Source organism: Rhodnius prolixus, unplaced genomic scaffold (genome assembly GCF_049639745.1).
Source record: "Rhodnius prolixus isolate KJV_2025 unplaced genomic scaffold, Rpr scaffold_19, whole genome shotgun sequence".
In the NCBI taxonomy this organism is placed as follows: Eukaryota; Metazoa; Arthropoda; class Insecta; order Hemiptera; family Reduviidae; genus Rhodnius; species Rhodnius prolixus.
Window position 1 is genome coordinate 2,333,468 of NW_027411584.1, and position 22,085 is coordinate 2,355,552.

The window sequence follows — 22,085 nt, forward strand, 5'->3', positions numbered from 1 at the left end:
TAGAATGAATGGAAGAAAATGCTTAGAGAAGGATTACGTGATTTTAATTTTGGTTAAGCTATAAGGATGGCAGGAGCACAGAGTGCTGCTCCATCCATTAGCAGTAGTTTATGTAAATAGCGGTATATAGTATAATGATGAATGTGTGAAGCGAATGTATTTGTAGGTAAGAATGGAGAGTGAGTGATAGTCTAGTGATAAGCACCTAGACGATGCTGGCTGTATGGCGGAACTATTAACTATTAAGAGATTACGCGTAACCGGAAGGTCAACGGAAGTCTCTTGAGAGCGACATAGTAGTGTCAGACCAACTTGACGAAAATTGACGTAAGATGTGTTTAAAAAAAAACAAAAAAAAAACGCAAAGTTTCAGTGGGTTTCGCTGAATTTGAGTTGCACATATCATCTACTTCCGTTTTGTTTAGGGTATTAGTATAGTTTGAATTTATAAGGTTGGAATACTCTTAAGGACGCCAAAATCACAGGGAAATGGATGAATACTTTGAGCAAAAATTTAGGGATGAACGAATATAAGGCTCCCATGGAAATGGCTGTACAAAATGGTATTTTCGATCTTATTGTGACTTCTATAAACGGATATCCGATCAAGATTCAGTTTTAGAGCTCACAGAGAAGAAGAAAACTCAAGTTTTCAGTTATAAGGAAATGCAAAAAGTTTGGGGGGGGAAACGACCGAAGACCATTGGAGGAAATATTTCACCTAATTTTTATAGTTTGGAAAGTGTTAATCGGCGTGAGATATATTAGTTGAAGAGAAAGAGTAGTGTGCGACGCACATCTGAGAGAAGAGTGCGGAGTGAGTTACAGATAAAGAGGGGTAACCGGCCCCCGCTCACCCATAGTCCCGGAGTAGGGCAGTAAGGTGCAACTTGGTGGGGGTAAATGTGCGCGCGGAAGCTTCTATGTGTCCCGCGTTCGGTTCAGTCGACTTGGATTCGTTGATCAGTCTTCAACAGACCACCAGAGTAGTGGGATGTTCATGGTTCCAGTCGAAATAATCACGTAAAGTGGAAATGTGTTTGAGTGATGTGAGATCGTTGTTTTTAATGGTTATCATTTTCGACCACAAGGGAGATTTTTGCTAAAAGATTTAAAGGAAATAGAAAATCTAAAATAAATCAACCAAAAAATAAAAAAACTTTATAGAATATTTAATTTTTAATTACGAGTAAACTAAAAACAATAATTAAAAATGTACTATTATCGATTAGTGTTTATTGGGGCAATTTTACCTTTTATCGTAACTATAACGGTTAACGCTGCCACCCATCAACGATTCTCAAATTTAAATCGATTACTAAATCATTTAGATGGTTCAACGGAATTACCTCCAACTTCTACAGTGCCGACAACATCGGCACCGCATAGAATACGTCACACACATTGGCAACAGCATTTTGATAACAGTTTTCAACAACAGTTCGATAGTTTAAACAGTAATAATAATAATAATAACGGTAATATTAATAATAATAAAGAACTAGTGCCGTTTGATGAAGACGAAGATGAAGAGGATGAAACATTGGAGGATCCTCAGCCACAAGAAGAGCAACTTCAATCTGATATAAGACATCGACTGCCATTCACTACTTCGGTCAGTGTTTATATCCAAATCATATTATTTATTCCAATACTAGCTGACTACTGGATCATTTCCGCTAGATCATCCAATGTCTTTTCTTGGTTTTGTCTTCTTCCCACCCAACGCTTTCTACTAATCAATCTACCTCTTGTAGTTGATATTTTAAGGGATCGTCTTTGACTTTTTTTTTTTTTTTCTAAATTAAAAAAATCTGGGGGAGCCCTAAAATGCACATTCATTTTAAGGATAACACGACGGATCCAAGCGTCTTCTCCAGAACTTTTGTGAAATAACAATTTCTCTAGAAAAGTGTTTGGGACTATATCAGGTGTGGTTCTGGAGATGAACCAGTTTTTATTAAAACCTTAGAAAACGGAAACCAAGAACTCTTAATTCCTGTAAAATGATTATAAAATCTGGTGTAAAAACACACCGGACTTCCTCTAATTACCTGATTTTTCAAGATTTTCTTTTAAAATTTAAAATTTTTCCACCAAATTTTTGCTTGCCCTTTTTACTGGTATGCACTTTTAAGTCCTATTTCGTAATACATTTTTAGTGAAAAGCAGGTCAAACAAAAGTGACACTTCTTTTTAACTAATTTACCGTTTATATTTTGCTTAAGATTACTTCCGAATTGTACAAGCCATATCCGGATTGGAAACTCCAAGGTTTCCCTCAAAAGAAATTTTCTTGAAAAACCAAAAAAAAAAATCTAGTCTAAATACTCACACGAGTTTTTCTTTCCGCATTTTAATCTAAGGTCTTAAAAGAAAAGCGTAACCACCCCCCTTTACTGCCCTAAAATGAATTTTCCTCAAAATTCCTCACCAGTTTTCTTTTAACTTGAGAATTCCAACTACTAATTTAATGCTCGTCCACAAGAAGACCTCCTTTGTTTCCTCACAGCATGTCCTCTAAGCTAAGATGTACTAACGACTAATGTCCATGAGTAGCATCAAGTCTTACTGTGTGTCTCTCTCTCTCTGGTCCATTATCTTGTACAGTTATTGTCTACCTCGGGTGCATCTCTTGCTAATTGTTTTCCCTAGGAACGCTTGGAATTTAAGATATCCAAACTATAAATGGATTGCTTCAAGTTTAATTATAATTTTTTTTTACATTCATTAAAGTTTTATCGTGGTTTACGATAGCGTCTTATGTGTGGACGCGAGGCATTCCCAGGACTCAAAGATCTAATATATATTACATTTATTTATTTATATATATTATTTACTATGAATAAATTTTAAATGGCTCCACTACCCTGTTAATAAAATTCTTCAAATTTTGTATTAATAATGCCTTGAATGCGCTCCATACCTTTATAATTCCAAATAGAGAGTTCTTATTACTAAAAAAATAACGCCATTTTAATTTATTAGTGAAAAAACTGTTACTCTATTGTTTTAAGTAGTACTATTAATGCAAAAAAAAAAAAGTTATTCAAAATAAGCTTAACATTGGCGCGCTTAAAGTTATATAATATGCCAAAAGCGGTCAATGAACTATTTGCGGCACACGTTACTAATAAAAAAGAAAAAAGTGATTGTATATTTGAATCAATGTCAAGTATACTCAGTAGGAAGGACATCGAGTTCAAGGCGAACAACATGATCGGGATTCACTATAGCACACTATAGCATGGATAATTCTAAAGGAAATATGCAAGAAAATTTGTAAATTCATTGTGGGCCGTTGAAATATTAAAAGTATTTGCTCTAATATTGGAGGACCCAGTGTACCGTAGGACGTGGCTAGGACTGGGAAATGGTCTTCGGGCGTGCTCAAGAAGGGAAAAATCATAGGAAGGTGGAAGATTATGTTTTGATTGGTTCCGTTCAGCGTCTCCTACTGACTACTACGATCTACAAGTGTCACATTATTGAATCGATTTTCCTTTCCCCCTTTTTTTCGAGATTTTCACGATTCTCATGATTTTCTTATTGTTAACTAAACTATTTCCCCACAGGGAAATTCGATTAAGGATTAAGAATTTTTCAGGGTAGAGAGGGTGTTTCCTTTAAAGTATTATTCATTAATACCTAGATTCTAAAGTAAAAGTAAGTAAAGTAATGCCTCCGGCAGACGGACTAAGTCCATGTCCAAAGTGGGTTTCGTTTTTAATTAAATAAATGTTTGATTATTATTTAGTCACAGTAAATATTTTGTTTTTGTATGCATGTTGTTTCTAAATAAACAGAATTATTATTATTTATTTTTTTTTATTATTATTTTTTTTATTATTTTTATTATTATTATTATTATTATTAAAACTGTCCGGTAATGCCTTTTTTTTCAGGCGGGGCTTAACGTCCAATTACCAAATTATGTGTAGTGTACAAAGGCGACTAACAAACATACTTTACTATAAATTCCTCATATTAAACCATTAAATAAAATCCAAGGCCTAGAGACCGGGGAATCGAACCCACTAAACCAACAATACATCTTTGCTTTGCGGGTCTAGTATCTTAACCGCATCGGCTACCGTGGCGCCTACCCAACATACTATGAAGGAGGGTTAAAAAGTATTACTTAAATTGGTACTTAATTGGAAAAAATTGGTATTTAATGGTATTTTTTAGAAAATGTTTCCTTCGATTCGTTTGTCCAAATATCTGTAAAAATTGTGAATATTATAGGATATGGTACTCGTGTAATTTTTCACAGAGTATGGTTTTATTATTATTATTATTTACTTTTCTTTTAAAACTGGTAAGTGGAGCCATTTTAATTGGGCAGATTTTTCGATTTTGATTTTTTTTTGTCAGAAATATTACGAGTAGTTAACATATGAGGTTCTTTGAGTCAAAAAATTAAAAAAAAAGAAAAAGAAAAAAAAAAGATTTTGCAAATTATGTAGTCAGTATAAATACTTTTTTTAAAAAAAAAAACAGGAAATCCCAGAATTCAAGTTTGCTATTTCGAATTTTTTTTTTTTTTGCCGAAATCAAGGAACCGGAAGTACCATTTTATTGCATCGATTTTCAAGATTCACTGGAAAATGGCTCGAAACGATTCGTGTAATTTAGATTACTCTAATAAGAATTCAATATTCAATATTTTAGTTAAATTTTTATTTAAAAACAAACAAAAAAATCGATTTAAAGGGAAGTGCCTTTTTATTAAATTTATTAATTTTTTTCTTAAATTGACCGGAAGTCATGTGATTATTTGCACCAGATTATTTGTCTAAATGATATTACACTCGTTATTAGTATAACTATTAATAACAGCCTCTTTATAATACTTCGAAATATATCAGTCTGGAAGTGGGCCAAATATCTACTCAGTATCACTTACTGCAGTCCTCGTCGTTACATTACTTATGCTCCATTATTTATTTATATATTTGTATTTATTTTATTTTTTATTTTTTATTTTTTAATCCCGACAGACTGAGATCATTCCGACAGCATTACCTTGGGCCTATGTGAGGTTTTATTTTGGTTACCCACTTGTAGCATAAATAAACTTTTTTCAAAGATAACGATCACTTTTATGTAAGAATACACACGCGCAACCACTTTACGGTCCAGCATACAGCATCCTTAATAAACTATTTTGGGCTAAAATTAATATATCATATATATTTCAATACCTGCGATAATTAATATCGATTTGCATACTACTACTTTTTGATACACCTTTACTTTTATAATTGAATTGGATTTCTTCCAATGCCATTTCGATATTTATGATGATTTATGATTTTCAGGGTAACTAAAAAAAATATATAAATATATATTTTATGGAAATTGTATGTTTGTACGTTTATTTATTTTTCTGCATAAATATGTCGAAAGTAAATAAATTAATTATAATGTGTGGATATGGACGTAATTTATTTTATATCTTTCATTAATTATAGGTTCTTTTTATTTATTTCTCAATAACATAACAAATCGATTAAATTATTCGGTTACGTTTATGGGAACGATACGTCAAACTTCGTTAACCGGAAGTGGCACTTTTTTTTTTAGCTTATCGTGTTAAACTTTGGAAGCTCGTTTCTTTGGAAGAGATTTCCGTTTTTAACTCGATTAAGGACACCATTGAGAGAGAGAGAGAGGAGCTCAAGTAATGCGTCTCTCTTTCTCTCTTTAAAGTGCCCTCAGGATCCTGCTATCCGGAATCCATATTTCTTCAAGAAACAATTCCAGAAAAATGGTGCATTACTCCCATACCACATTCGAGTTTCGAAAGTTTTACACTTACAGCGCTTTCAGTAACCAACCACTTGTTGGAGCAAAGATATAGATGTTACTATAAATTCAACTTTTAATTTGTTCTACAGAAATATTAGTTTATTGGGTGGCCAAGAAATTGTACCTGAATTCAATTCCTCAACTCAGAATTAGATTTCTCAGATTAGACTAGCTTCTAAAAAAAATCTGTTCGATTATTTATTAATGGACTGAAATACACACATTTTTTTTCCTTTAAACCAATGTAAATTGTGTAATGATGACTCCTCAGCCCATTATCCCCTGCATACTATCGACGTTGTAGTTGTAGAACAGAGGTGGAGCAGTGGATTTTGAAGGAACAACGGGAACTGTGGAGATTCCGAGATGAAACTGCCGTCAGGCTAAAGAGAAATTCTTGGCCTGTCAAAAACGGCTATAGTTGGCTTTAGCAGGTCCCGTATCCGCCAGTTGGTTACATTCTGTAAAGAAATGACAAAGATCATCCTTAGAACTAGCCTCATTACACAATTTGTAGATTGTATTAAAAGGGCTGTTCCACCAAGTGAGAGATTGGTGCGGCACTTTGTAGAGGTGTGTCCAGTTTATTCTAAAACTAGGATTTCTCGCGCTTCGGGAGGTTAAATGTTTCCCCGACCGGAGATTGTGGTATCTGGTAATCTTTACCAGAACTTTCTAGGTTTATTCCAGTGCACTGTGGCGATTCAAGTCGCCATGCTCCCTAGTGTCCTGTTACTACTTTATTAGTTTATTGTTCTGATATCCGGAAACTCTTAGGCGGATTTATTGGTCTTGAAGCCCCGGTATCTCTTATGAGATGAGGGGTGGGCGGGGAACAATTGGCATTTTGGATTGCCTGCGTTCCTTCCCCTTTTTGGTGGAACCGCCCTTCTAATACAATCTACAATCTACAAATTGTGTGATGAGGCTAGTTCTAAGGATGATCTTTGTCATTTCTTTAAAGAATGTAAAATTTTAGATTGGCTGATAGATAAATTCTTACTATTTCATTTTCAAGAGGAGCCGGTGTCTAACTTAGTTCAATTATTGTGCTTAGATGATATCAAAGCAAACAATATTTGTAAATTTACTATCGAGGGATTAAGAGTAAGATCGATATTATTGTTGGGCTTAAACATGTACTATTGTTGTCTCTTTTGTACTTTTGGGTTTGAATTATTCTCTGACATAACATTCTACTACTACTCCCTGGTCATCACAGCCCATGAAGGGCCTGGACTTCAGCCACAACAGCTTTCCACCGTTCACGGTTCCTCGCAGCCGATCTCCAACCATGCAGGGCCGACCGCCTCCACATAATCCTCCACGTCCCTCAGCCATCTCAGCTCTTTTTGGGGAGCCCTTATATCCTCCCATTCGGTGTATGTGCACCAACCATCGCAGTCTTCCTGCCTTTTATGCAAGACACAATATTAGGCTCTCCACAAACAGTTCAACCACTTCTTGGTTCGTCCTGAGATTCTGAAGCCTTCCTCTGTTCTCACAGGTCCAAATATTCTCCTTAATATTTTCTTTTCCCCACCTGCGTATCCTTTGCTCATCTGCTCGGGTCAAAACCCACGTTTCTGGTGCCATAGGTGACAATCGGCCTCAGCACTGTCTTAAAAAGCCTTATTTTTGCTACTCTTGACACATTTTTTACTTCTCAACACCGTTTGAAGAGCCCATAAGCAACTATTTCCAGCAGCCATTCGTCCAGCAATATCTTCTGTTCATAACATTCATTTCTTCAAAATATCATTATAATTACTATCATTTATCTATACGTATGTTAAGATGCTGAAGATTTCCATTATATTGTCTAAATAAGGTTTCTTGAACCCATATGTATTTTTTTATGTAAATTTCACTATTTTTACAGGATTTCAAAGAACCCAGCACTAGTGTCAGATTAATATTTTGTAATGTTTATTATGTTATCAGCTTTGTATGCTCATCCCGTTGCTATGGTGATAAACTTAAAAGCAATAAATTTATTGTTTTGTATTATTTTACACTTACAAAACTGACACAATAATACATTTTGAATTTCAAAACTCACGTAATTTTTTAAAGAATACTTTTAACTACATTTTAATTTTTTTTGTTTTTTTTTACTTTTTGAAAAGGATTTCTTTTAAAATTCTTAAAAATAAAGAAACGGACAGAATAATTGAACAAAAATTAAGGAGGGTTAAATAGTTCCATCATCATCATCATCAATTTCTATAAGAGAGGGGATGAGAGGGAGTGTGTGTTCAGAATTTCTCCAGCTAATTAAAAGTGTTCCAAAAACTGAAATTACCGTTAAATTTGATTGAATTAATTAAAATTTATACATTCTGGTGTGAAATGAATAATTAACATGATTAGAATTGGTGAAGAATTATTCTGGGAATGAATCAGGAAACCTGGAACACTCATTAGAATGCAGGACAAGGAACGGTTGAAGGTAGTTTCAGCTGGAGGTCGTTGGATCTAATAAGCGCGATAAAGGTTACAACCTTAACCCTTAATAATCGTTCTGGTTGTTTATTACTATAGCTAATATTATTTTACTATCAGAAAAACCCTTTTTTATAATTTCAATAAAAAAAAAACCCATAATTTTACCCAATAAAAACCCATTAAATTAATTACTGGAATGTTGTACCAGAGATTCTCTAAAACAGGCAGTTGTGAAGCCCCTCAATAATCTTGTCTTAAAGTCGCACCCTACATCCATAACCTTTATACACTTTGATGACATTTATCAACACGAACCCCTGGTGAAAACAGTGCATGTGCCCTTCCGGCGGATAACCTAACGGTATTGTTTAAGAATTTTGATCAAACGTTCTTCTCCTCGTAAATTTTCCAGTAATTTGTAAAATTTTCTCATTTTGTAAAATTTTGAGAAAAAAAAATATTTTTTTCTGTTTCTCTTACAAATTATTGTTGTAATTTTAAATGAATATTTTAATTTCCGCCACGAAAGAGGAAGTATTGTACAGATTTTCGGAAGTCTCGTTTTAAAAATGCCTTTAGTACGTATTTTTTTCTATGTACTGATATTATACACCTCCAATTTGATATTACTTTTTAACAAAAAACTTACAGTTTTAAAAGTTAAGTATAAGGGTTGATTAAAAGGCTAAAAGGTATACAAATCAACAAGTACCGAATACTTGATTAATATTTCATTGATTTCTTTAAAGAAATTTTAAAATTAAACTGCGATTACAGTGCTTCTTTCTAAGAAAGACAAAAAGAAATTAACCATCAAATACAAACGATTGCCATACTTTCTTTTAACAGCTGTAAGAGTAGGATACCACATTATCGACACTCAGCAACTCTCGCACCACTTCTTCTGGCCAAATTTAATAGAAAATTGGGCGAAGATTATTGATAATAGTTTAAAATAGGCCTTAATTAAGTGGGGCCAACTCCCTTTCTAGTTGTCGATATCAAGATCCAAAAGCTATATCCACATAGATTTTCGGATCGAATGACAATTCATTCATGTGAATCGGTATCATAACCATAATTTGAACGACTGCAGTATTTCCCATTGTAGGTACAGTAACAATTCATTAAAATCGGATCAATACAAACAGAGGTATAGTGGTTTGAAATTTGAAGCAAATTGAAAACCACTAAAATTTAACCTTCCATATCTCATTACCTGTGATCAGAAAAACGTTGCGATTTATACCAGTTATAGAGCTAACTATTCTCTACAATTGGATAAAGACATCATTGAATTCTGATCAATAGAAAGAGAGATATGAAGGTTTGAAATTTGAAGCAAATTGAAAACCACTAAAATTTAACCTTCCATATCTCATTACCTGTGATCAGAAAAACGTTGCGATTTATACCAGTTATAGAGCTAACTATTCTCTACAATTGGATAAAGACATCATTGAATTCTGATCAATAGAAAGAGAGATATGAAGGTTTGAAATTTGAAGCAAATTGAAAACCACTAAAATTTAACCTTCTATATCTCATTATCTGTGATCAGAAAAACGTTGCGATTTATACCAGTTATAGAGCTAACTATTCTCTACAATTGGATAAAGACATCATTGAATTCTGATCAATAGAAAGAGAGATATGAAGGTTTGAAATTTGAAGCAAATTGAAAACCACTAAAATTTAACCTTCCATATCTCATTACCTGTGATCAGAAAAACGTTGCGATTTATACCAGTTATAGAGCTAACTATTCTCTACAATTGGATAAAGACATCATTGAATTCTGATCAATAGAAAGAGAGATATGAAGGTTTGAAATTTGAAGCAAATTGAAAACCACTAAAATTTAACCTTCTATATCTCATTATCTGTGATCAGAAAAACGTTGCGATTTATACCAGTTATAGAGCTAACTATTCTCTACAATTGGATAAAGACATCATTGATTTCTGATCAATAGAAAGAGAGATATGAAGGTTTGAAATTTGAAGCAAATTGAAAACCACTAAAATTTAACCTTCCATATCTCATTACCTGTGATCAGAAAAACGTTGCGATTTATACCAGTTATAGAGCTAACTATTCTCTACAATTGGATAAAGACATCATTGAATTCTGATCAATAGAAAGAGAGATATGAAGGTTTGAAATTTGAAGCAAATTGAAAACCACCAAATTTTAACCTTCTATATTTCATTACCTGTTATCAGAAAAACGTTGCGATTTATACCAGTTATAGAGCTAACTATTCTCTACAATTGGATAAAGACATCATTGAATTCTGATCAATAGAAAGAGAGATATGAAGGTTTGAAATTTGAAGCAAATTGAAAACCACTAAAATTTAACCTTCCATATCTCATTACCTGTGATCAGAAAAACGTTGCGATTTATACCAGTTATAGAGCTAACTTTTCTCTACAATTGGATAAAGACATCATTGAATTCTGATCAATAAAAAGAGAGATATGAAGGTTTGAAATTTGAAGCAAATTGAAAACCACTAAAATTTAACCTTCCATATCTCATTACCTGTGATCAGAAAAACGTTGCGATTTATACCAGTTATAGAGCTAACTATTCTCTACAATTGGATAAAGACATCATTGAATTCTGATCAATAGAAAGAGAGATATGAAGGTTTGAAATTTGAAGCAAATTGAAAACCACTAAAATTTAACCTTCCATATCTCATTACCTGTGATCAGAAAAACGTTGCGATTTATACCAGTTATAGAGCTAACTATTCTCTACAATTGGATAAAGACATCATTGAATTCTGATCAATAGAAAGAGAGATATAAAGGTTTGAAATTTGAAGCAAATTGAAAACCACCAAATTTTAACCTTCTATATTTCATTACCTGTTATCAGAAAAACGTTGCGATTTATACCAGTTATAGAGCTAACTATTCTCTACAATTGGATAAAGACATCATTGAATTCTGATCAATAGAAAGAGAGATATGAAGGTTTGAAATTTGAAGCAAATTGAAAACCACTAAAATTTAACCTTCCATATCTCATTACCTGTGATCAGAAAAACGTTGCGATTTATACCAGTTATAGAGCTAACTATTCTCTACAATTGGATAAAGACATCATTGATTTCTGATCAATAGAAAGAGAGATATGAAGGTTTGAAATTTGAAGCAAATTGAAAACCACTAAAATTTAACCTTCCATATCTCATTACCTGTGATCAGAAAAACGTTGCGATTTATACCAGTTATAGAGCTAACTATTCTCTACAATTGGATAAAGACATCATTGAATTCTGATCAATAGAAAGAGAGATATGAAGGTTTGAAATTTGAAGCAAATTGAAAACCACCAAATTTTAACCTTCTATATTTCATTACCTGTTATCAGAAAAACGTTGCGATTTATACCAGTTATAGAGCTAACTATTCTCTACAATTGGATAAAGACATCATTGAATTCTGATCAATAGAAAGAGAGATATGAAGGTTTGAAATTTGAAGCAAATTGAAAACCACCAAATTTTAACCTTCTATATTTCATTACCTGTTATCAGAAAAACGTTGCGATTTATACCAGTTATAGAGCTAACTTTTCTCTACAATTGGATAAAGACATCATTGAATTCTGATCAATAAAAAGAGAGATATGAAGGTTTGAAATTTGAAGCAAATTGAAAACCACCAAATTTTAACCTTCTATATTTCATTACCTGTTATCAGAAAAACGTTGCGATTTATACCAGTTATAGAGCTAACTATTCTCTACAATTGGATAAAGACATCATTGAATTCTGATCAATAGAAAGAGAGATATGAAGGTTTGAAATTTGAAGCAAATTGAAAACCACCAAATTTTAACCTTCTATATTTCATTACCTGTTATCAGAAAAACGTTGCGATTTATACCAGTTATAGAGCTAACTATTCTCTACAATTGGATAAAGACATCATTGAATTCTGATCAATAGAAAGAGAGATATGAAGGTTTGAAATTTGAAGCAAATTGAAAACCACCAAATTTTAACCTTCTATATTTCATTACCTGTTATCAGAAAAACGTTGCGATTTATACCAGTTATAGAGCTAACTATTCTCTACAATTGGATAAAGACATCATTGAATTCTGATCAATAGAAAGAGAGATATGAAGGTTTGAAATTTGAAGCAAATTGAAAACCACCAAATTTTAACCTTCTATATTTCATTACCTGTTATCAGAAAAACGTTGCGATTTATACCAGTTATAGAGCTAACTATTCTCTACAATTGGATAAAGACATCATTGAATTCTGATCAATAGAAAGAGAGATATGAAGGTTTGAAATTTGAAGCAAATTGAAAACCACCAAATTTTAACCTTCTATATTTCATTACCTGTTATCAGAAAAACGTTGCGATTTATACCAGTTATAGAGCTAACTATTCTCTACAATTGGATAAAGACATCATTGAATTCTGATCAATAGAAAGAGAGATATGAAGGTTTGAAATTTGAAGCAAATTGAAAACCACCAAATTTTAACCTTCTATATTTCATTACCTGTTATCAGAAAAACGTTGCGATTTATACCAGTTATAGAGCTAACTATTCTCTACAATTGGATAAAGACATCATTGAATTCTGATCAATAGAAAGAGAGATATGAAGGTTTGAAATTTGAAGCAAATTGAAAACCACCAAATTTTAACCTTCTATATTTCATTACCTGTTATCAGAAAAACGTTGCGATTTATACCAGTTATAGAGCTAACTATTCTCTACAATTGGATAAAGACATCATTGAATTCTGATCAATAGAAAGAGAGATATGAAGGTTTGAAATTTGAAGCAAATTGAAAACCACCAAATTTTAACCTTCTATATTTCATTACCTGTTATCAGAAAAACGTTGCGATTTATACCAGTTATAGAGCTAACTATTCTCTACAATTGGATAAAGACATCATTGAATTCTGATCAATAGAAAGAGAGATATGAAGGTTTGAAATTTGAAGCAAATTGAAAACCACCAAATTTTAACCTTCTATATTTCATTACCTGTTATCAGAAAAACGTTGCGATTTATACCAGTTATAGAGCTAACTTTTCTCTACAATTGGATAAAGACATCATTGAATTCTGATCAATAAAAAGAGAGATATGAAGGTTTGAAATTTGAAGCAAATTGAAAACCACCAAATTTTAACCTTCTATATTTCATTACCTGTTATCAGAAAAACGTTGCGATTTATACCAGTTATAGAGCTAACTATTCTCTACAATTGGATAAAGACATCATTGAATTCTGATCAATAGAAAGAGAGATATGAAGGTTTGAAATTTGAAGCAAATTGAAAACCACCAAATTTTAACCTTCTATATTTCATTACCTGTTATCAGAAAAACGTTGCGATTTATACCAGTTATAGAGCTAACTTTTCTCTACAATTGGATAAAGACATCATTGAATTCTGATCAATAGAAAGAGAAATATGAAGGTTTGAAATTTGAAGCAAATTGAAAACAACTAAAATTAAACGTCCTACATCTCATTACCAGTTATCACTAAAACATTGCTACTTATACCAGTTATAGAGCTAACTTTTCTCTACAATTGGGTAAAGAATTCATTGAAATCGGAGCAGCAGGAACAGGAATCGGAGCAGGAATCCTCTTCACGGCCGTAGTTTTGACTATTTCAGAGAAACATCCTATGCACATCATTTTCTAGTTTGGTTTTCTGCATTTCATTATAATTGAAAGGCACTCTGGGTTCATTTGTTATAAAGTTGGGTCAAAGGAATTACTAAAGTTAAAACATGATGGTAATTCTGAAACCAGAAATACTATATGTACAGGGTTCGAATCCCGGTCTAGGCCATGGATTTTATCTAATACGAGTAGTATTGGCGGGAAAGGCTTTGCCCACAGAAAACCTTGCATGTGTAAACATGCATGCTAGCCATATCCGATAGTTTACCCTCTCTCTACTATTGTTGTACGTACAATCCGTCTTGTTAGAAGTCCGTCGCGGGTCGGTTGCTTTATGTCTGTGTTGGTATTATCGAAGGTCAGGGATACAACCACGAACGCGCATTCTACGACGGATAAAATGAACGATACTATCCAGTACTGCCAACCTAAATTATATTTTTAAAATTTTCATTTGATTAGAGCCTGTAAAGTAATCGAGAATTTTTTTTTTTGAATCCAGAGAAGGTTTCTTCCTTTTTTAGGTTAACTTATTGTTGTTTACTCGTTGAAGGTTTTTTTTATCTTGTCCTTATTTATATAGAAGAAGCAGGTTTTTCTTTAGGGCAGACCTGCTTGCTGTCACCCGGTCGTTGTGGAATAAAGTGGCAAAATTAGTATTTATTTCAGTAATAACAGTTTTAAGTACATATATGAAGTGCTGAATGCCTACACGTGTGTGTATCCCGTAAAAGTTTTCTAGATACTTGGTTAGGTCCCAGAAGTCCCTTAGTGGTTGCTTTTAAACAGTCCATAAAGTACATCTTTCACTTAGGAGGGGCCCTACGTGCCACAAGCACCCTGCGTGACATTCCCACTTCTTCTACGGCTGGAAAACTTTCCAGGTTAGGGTGTGTGCGGTAGGTAGAGGTAACATATGGGGCTTTGTTGTAGATTCACTTATAGCCTCCTTGCATATCCCCTGTGCGGTCCCCATTGCTTCATGCTCCTTAGAGCTGGGCTGTCTTATCCCATCCTCTGTCCTTATGGTTCCCAATTTCTCAACCATGGTAACGCCTTCTTCGTATTCCTAGTCCGGAAGACACAACCATTTCTCAAACAAATATCCAGAGTTTTCCACTACAGTTCCAGACAGCTTGTGGGGAAACCATTCTCCGACTGTTTTCCTTAGGAAAAGCTTCGCCAAAGTAGAAGAAGGAAATGTTTTGGTTTTACTCCTTGATTTACTGAACCATTTTTTGGGGCGGGGGGAGGGGTAAATAACCCTCGTTATGCTTTTCTGGGATGGGGAAGAACTTACATCTCCTGCAGGCAGGGCTAGCTGAGGTTCCTTGTAGAAAGGCTCCCAGACTCCAATGTTCAGGATTTGTGTGGGTGGGTGTTTCACTCCGGTCAGAATATTTTTTCCCCTAGTTACCCCTTCCTTGTGTTGTTTTCGTTCCTTTAACCAAAAGACTCCCCGCGTTTTTCCCCTACAAAAAAAAAGGCGCAGAAATCTCTTTTTATCCCCTCCCTTCAAGTGCAAGTCTTCATTTATTTCTCTTTTTTAATATCTACTTTTGCATTTTCTCTTTCTCCGAGGAAGTTTTGCGACGTCAAAACTATCGATTTTTATATTATCGGTTTTTATATCTATTTTTTTTCACAGGAATTGGACGTTTCGTGTACTCCTCTTTGTCTAAAAAAATGGATTTTTTTTGTTTAGACGTGTAAGCACCTGAAAACTTGTGCTTAAAAAAATTCAGTACACCTTGTTTGTGTACCCTCTTACCTTGACAGTAATTTCAGCTTGGTCATTCCTCAATTATTGTATCTATCACTTAACTGAATATATTTTTTACCATTTTTTTTTTTTAAATGGCGACATTAAACGATGTTTATATCGATTTGAACTGCATTGATTCATTATCAAAAAAAATTAAAGAGGTTATTTCTATAGATAACAAAAATTACGCTGTGATAATAACTGATAACGATAAACTTGCAGAAGATAGGTCAGGGGAATCTGGTGAATGATCTATTGATTTTTTTAATTATTTGTAAGTCGCTCAATATTTTGATTAAATCATTTTAGAGTTATTAAGTTTAAGCTACTAAGGGCAACTCAAAATAAAAATCTACGCTGAACACTCTCACGACTCCTCTCTTATTCAAGTTCTGACGTCACATTTACTTCAAACTCTGATTGGAGGAGCGTATTTAATTATTACTAAGAGTGTATTTAATTATTACTAAGAGTTTCCGGTCGACGGATTATTATTATTAGTTTTATTATTATTCTTAACCAGTGTTAAGCGTGGAATTTAGTTTTTAAAAAAGCCCCCCCACAGTGTGCGGAATTAAAATCAGACAATGACCGTGTATACACGTGTCGAACGCAGGGGGCAAAACAACCAAAAGTTTACAATAGTCGTAATAAGTCACTGCAAGCGACTTTTTCTGCAATCTCTCTCTGGGGCTTGAGATTACAGAGGAGCATTCTTGAGCTCATTCAAAAATCTTGCACCGCTTCACGGTATGCATTGCTCCTAGTTAACTAGGGACGCACAAGAGCTTTTTTACAAGGAAGAAAAGAGCTTTTTGAATTCTGTGCAAAATGAAATCATGCTCGTACTGTGAGGTCTGAATCTCTATCTAACGTAAAAAAACGGGCATTGCACAAGAGTTTGAGAGCTTCTATTTGTGTGCGTAATTCCCCAATCTCTAATGCGGAGACCAAACATGTACCAACTACTTATCATTTGGCTGGCTCCTACCGCAGTTCTATTGGTAAGATAAAGGAAACATCCCCACCAAATAATATTCTTATTGTATTTTATTAAAATTTCGAGTTTTTTTAGTTAATGGCAATTTTATGTTTTTCACAACGAGTATACACGTCGAACTCACTGTAATAGAGATTTGGTTTGATGTGCATACACGTTTAAACACGCTCAACAGGTTTATATTCTTATTATTATTATTATTATTACTATTTTTTTAAAAATAATTTAAGGCGCGTCAACATCTAAGGTTATTGGCGCCCGGAGCTTTTTCCAGTGCACTGCCGGCCTCCGGACAGTGTTCTCTCGTTACAGACAACACTGTCCATCACCGGACAGTGAGCTGTAAGAAGTTCCTAGGAAGAGAAAATCTAAGAGTCAGCAGCTGGATTATTATTACTATTATTATTATTATTATTATTATTATTAAATTAATTACTACTAATATGAACTAGAATTATGAACTTGATTGATTGGGGGATCTTTTTCTCATCCGTTCTCAAATAGCCTCAAAAAGAATGGAACCCTAAGGGTTCTTAGAGGCCCAAATACATCTACCATTGAAGGTAAGCTTAACGTAAACTACGAGTAGTTATCCATATACAGGAAACTGTATAACGGAACATCACCTGTTCAATTCCATTCATTAGACTAGACTTTCTTTCTCAGCTGATTTCACAACTCACAAGATATAATTAGACGTTAAAAACAAATAAGTTTTTACGTTTGTTTGACTCCAACAAGAAAATTTACATATTTGTGAAAGTTTTCTATTGCCTAATTTTATTTACAGGTTGCCAAAAAAAAAAATCACAAAAGTCTGTTAACCTTTTTAAAAAATGTACTTTAAAAGAGACGACAGCTTGTTTTTTTTAAGTCATTCTAAGTCAAGGTTTTGTACCAATTTAAATCAGTCATCAGGCGTTTGGCAGGAGTAAAACTGGATTTTTTGTTTTACTGAAATGTTAGTTGCTTCAAAATGGTTAAAATGGTGGAACTTTTTTTTTTTTTTTTTTTTTAATGACTTTTGAGGGAATTGTGACGTCACTAAATTCTCGTTAAAATTAATTTTCACTAAAAAAATAAATCGAGGGGCTTCCGTTTGAGTAGGCGGGATACGAAACCTAAAAAAAAAACAAAAAAAAAACGGCATAATGGGACATCTTGATCATGTCCACTACTTGACAAGTTACGGACGACCTTTATTATAGTAGGTTACCATGATAGCACTCTGATGACCAATCTCAAGATCGCCATTTATATCGAAACATGTTTTTTCGAGGATTTAAGAAATTTATCGATTCTTATTGGTATGAAATTATCTAATACATTTTGTTATTGATAGTGTATTAATAGCATATTGTAGCCGCCACGGTAGCCGAGCGGTTAAGATACTAGACCCGCAAAGCTAAGATGTATTGTTGGTTTAGTGGGTTCGATTCCCGGTCTCTAGGCCTTGGATTTTATTTAATGGTTAATATGAGAAATTTATTGTGAAGTATGTTAGGTTGTTATAGGCTAGACCCGCAATGCTAATATGAATTGTTGGTTTAGTGGGTTCGATTCCCGGTGTATAGACCTTGGATTTTATTTAATGGTTAATATGAGAAATTTACAGTAAAGTATGTTTGTTCGTCGCCTCCGTCCACGACACCTAATTTGTGATAGTTGGACGTTAAGCCCCGCCTGAAAAATTGACAATTACTTTACTTTTTTTAGCGATTGATACTAGTTACGTGATTTATGCAAATGATCTTGCATTTTCGGTAAAAATTCAATAATCTAGCGATTTAGCGATACGTCTTCCTTTTCTGTAGCCAAGTAACCTAAAATAAGTTTGGATACCAGCAGTTTAAATTAACAGAAAAACGAAAAACGTGCTCAAACGCTAATAATAAAAATTTGCATACTAGTAGAAAAACTAAGGTAGCAGAATATTTTCCCCAGAGATTAGAATGGGAAAATTTCAGATGAAAAACCAGGACTTATGATGAAGAGCCGGATATGAAAATGGTAGAATGACGCGGCTCCATTGGCCCGCGTGTTCTCTGCATCCTCTGGAGAGTAGTTATTACATTCATCAAGTTTGAATAAGCACCGCTCTGGACCGAAGTGGGTGTAGAAAATTTACGTATAACTGTTTTTGAAATGTACCAATGGAATATAGAGTATATACAGCGGCCCTGTCTCCTCTGCACGAGTGGTTTTCCAAGTTGAGGTAATTTCAACGGTTCGATGGTGAAACTCCACGGCCATACATTTTCATTTCTATTTTCTTCTGATATTTTCTTTGCAACTAACGAAATTCCTAATTAAGACCTCTTGGAAAAGAGGAGTAGATGTTTGTTTTTGTTTAAAGATAAACAGATGAAGTGGCACTTTACCTCCTGCAAGTTATGCGAGTCTGGCTACTGAACAAGTCTTGAAAGAACTTTGGACTTCCTCAGTTTATTTTAGACGTTATTCCCTCTAACTACTCCTGGAAAGCGGAATTAACTGACAATACTGGCACCTGTATTCCTGCGCTATTAGAGATAAACTGATCCTGCTTTCAGGGATAAACTAATCTATTACAAAATTTATAAATTAGGATTAAATTTTAAATATTATAGACAATTTGTGGCATATCTGTTCTACGTTAGAGGAACCTTCTGTACCTCTGTTCTATAACCTGAAAGACACCTTCTATACCTCAATTCTGTAACCTGAGAGGAACCTTCTATAACTCAGTTCTGTAACCTGTGAGAATCCCTCTTTATCACTATCTGTAATAACCTTAAAGGGACCTTCTATACCTATGTTCTATAATCAGAGATGAACCTTCTATACCTCTGTTCTGAAACCTGTAAGAATTCTTCTTTATCTCTATTCTGTAATAATCTGAGAGGAACCTTCTATACCTCCTTTCTGTAACCTGAAAGGAACCTTCTATACCTCAATTCTGTAACCTGTGAGAATCCTTCTTTATCTCTATTCTGTAATAATCTGAGAGGAACCTTCTATACCTCTTTTCTGTAACCTGAGAAGAACCATTCTATACCTCTGTTCTGAAACCTGTAATAATCCTTCTTTATCTCTATCTGTAATAATCTGAGAGGAACCTTCTATACCTCTTTTCTGTAACCTGAAAGGAACCTTCAATAACTCTGTTCTGAAACCTGTAATAATCCTTCTTTATCTCTATCTGTAATAATCTGAGAGGAACCTTCTATATCTCTTTTCTGTAACCTGAAAGGAACCTTCAATACCTCTGTTCTGAAACCTGTAATAATCCTTATTTATCTCTATTCCTTCTATATTTTGAACCTTCTTTATTCTATTCTTTCTATCTTCTATTCCTTCTATCTTCTATATTCTAATAATACGATCTTTTTTCACGATATAGAGACGCAACTTCACCGTGATATTGATAGATACTTTTTTATTTTTGTAAAAATACACCAAAAAAAAGAATCAAGCTCCACCTTAAATATTTTTTTTTTAAAAAAAAACATAACTTCGTCTTATAAAGCTCAAAAAATTATCTACATATTTTTTGACATGTTCTCAAAAAAAGATAGATTCAAGCATTTGCAATAATTGCAGCAAGAACTTTTGACTTGAAACTTTTTTTTTGTTTTTTGGACCAGAAAAGTGTTTGAATAAAGAAATTAATCAAAAACGTGAGATTAGTTTTAGATTTTTAACCTTGAAGGTGGTTATCTCTCACTTAAGACACACGCACACAGACCGACTCTCGTTGTAGACATGTCTAGCGAGGATAGACAAAGTAATTTCTGTTAGTAAACCAAATATGGGATTAATAATTTTCTTCCAATCGGCTACATCAATGGACCAATAAAAAAATAAATAAATAAATAATAAAAATAAACCTATCAGCTTGCCCCTTGTATAACAGAACTTCCTCCGACACACGTACTCTAACGTAGTTTTCTGTTTATATTTATCTGTTCTCTTCCTCTAAAAAAAACATAAACTGTCTATCAAGTTAGCTGTGGTTTCTTTTTACCCTGTTTGATTTCATTAAGAATTTAATTTATTTTTTACCAACATTGGAGAGTGTGAACAATTCTGTCAAAACATTAATAAATAAAATTATTATTTTTTTATGACATTTAGTCTCCTACGAGCCTACGATTATATTTTATTTAAATTTAGAAATAATTTTAAACGTCTTTTAAGGAGTCATCTCTTACTGGAACGTAAAAAAAGGGGAATTTAAGGAATTTAAAATTTGCCTTGTTCCTTGTCCTTCTCAGATCCTGTAGGAATCCCTAAAGATTATTTCCTCTCTCCCCTCTCAAAAAAAAAGGAAGTTTCAAATTAAAGTAAAGTAGTAAAGTAAAGTAATCGCCTATTTTTTCAGGCGGGGCTTAACGTCCAACTACCAAATTAGGTGTCGTGGACGGAGGCGACTAGCAAACATACTTTACTGTAAATTTCTCATATTAAATATTAAATAAAATCCAAGACCTCTAGACACCGAGAATCGAACCCACTAAACCAACAATACATCTTAGCATTGCGGGTCTAGCCTATAACCGCCTAACAAACTTTACTACAAATTTCTCACATTAACCATTAAATAAAATCCAAGGCCCAAGACCACGGGAATCGAACCCACTAAACCAACAATACATCTTAGCATTGCGGGTCTAGCCTACAACCGCCTAACAAACTTTACTACAAATTTCTCATATTAACCATTAAATAAAATCCAAGGCCCAAGACCACGGGAATCGAACCCACTAAACCAACAATACATCTTAGCATTGCGGGTCTCTTCAAATTAAAGTATTCAAGTGCATTTCTTTTTTTGGTTTGACAAAAACATAACTCGATCTAATATGAGTGTTGGCAAATGTTTCATGCAGCGGGGGGCCTCTTTCTCTCTCTCTCTCTCTCTTTCAGTTTAAATAAAATGAGAAATCAATTATTTACAAAAATAATAATAATTCATTAATCACCCGTCAATAAACAGTACGTGTTAAAATATCATTGAAAATAAATCAAGTTGGTTTATTTTTAGAATTAAAAATAAATAAATAAATAAAATAAATATGCAGTCCTGGAGAATTAGGCAGGGTGACATGATCCCTGCCTGACAAATTGATGATTGATGATTCTTTCAAAAAAATAAAAATTAATTAATTTATTAATAAATAGAAAAATAAATATGGAAATAACCTGAACATTCTAATTGTCACACGCGCGTCCAGGAAAGATATATAATTTTTATTCCTACATAATTTACAGAGGAACACGGTACAGAGTTCGAGACCGGAAATTGCGGCTATTTTTTTTTTCTGTTGGTGAACCACTCGCCCCACTTCCTGTTACCGCAATTTCGGATAAAAATAAATTTTTTCT

At 33.5% G+C, this 22,085-nt stretch overlaps 1 protein-coding gene across 1 annotated transcript in view; it reads left to right on the plus strand.

Moving 5' to 3' along the window:
• The first annotated feature begins 916 nt into the window (after positions 1-916).
• LOC141448344 (uncharacterized) overlaps positions 917-22,085 on the plus strand; it is a 430,320-nt gene continuing 409,151 nt past the window's right edge. Inside the window, exon 1 of the mRNA XM_074116678.1 lies at positions 917-1,615. Coding sequence (XP_073972779.1) covers positions 1,214-1,615 — 402 coding nt within the window. The 5' untranslated portion in view covers positions 917-1,213. The remainder of the gene's footprint in view (positions 1,616-22,085) is intronic.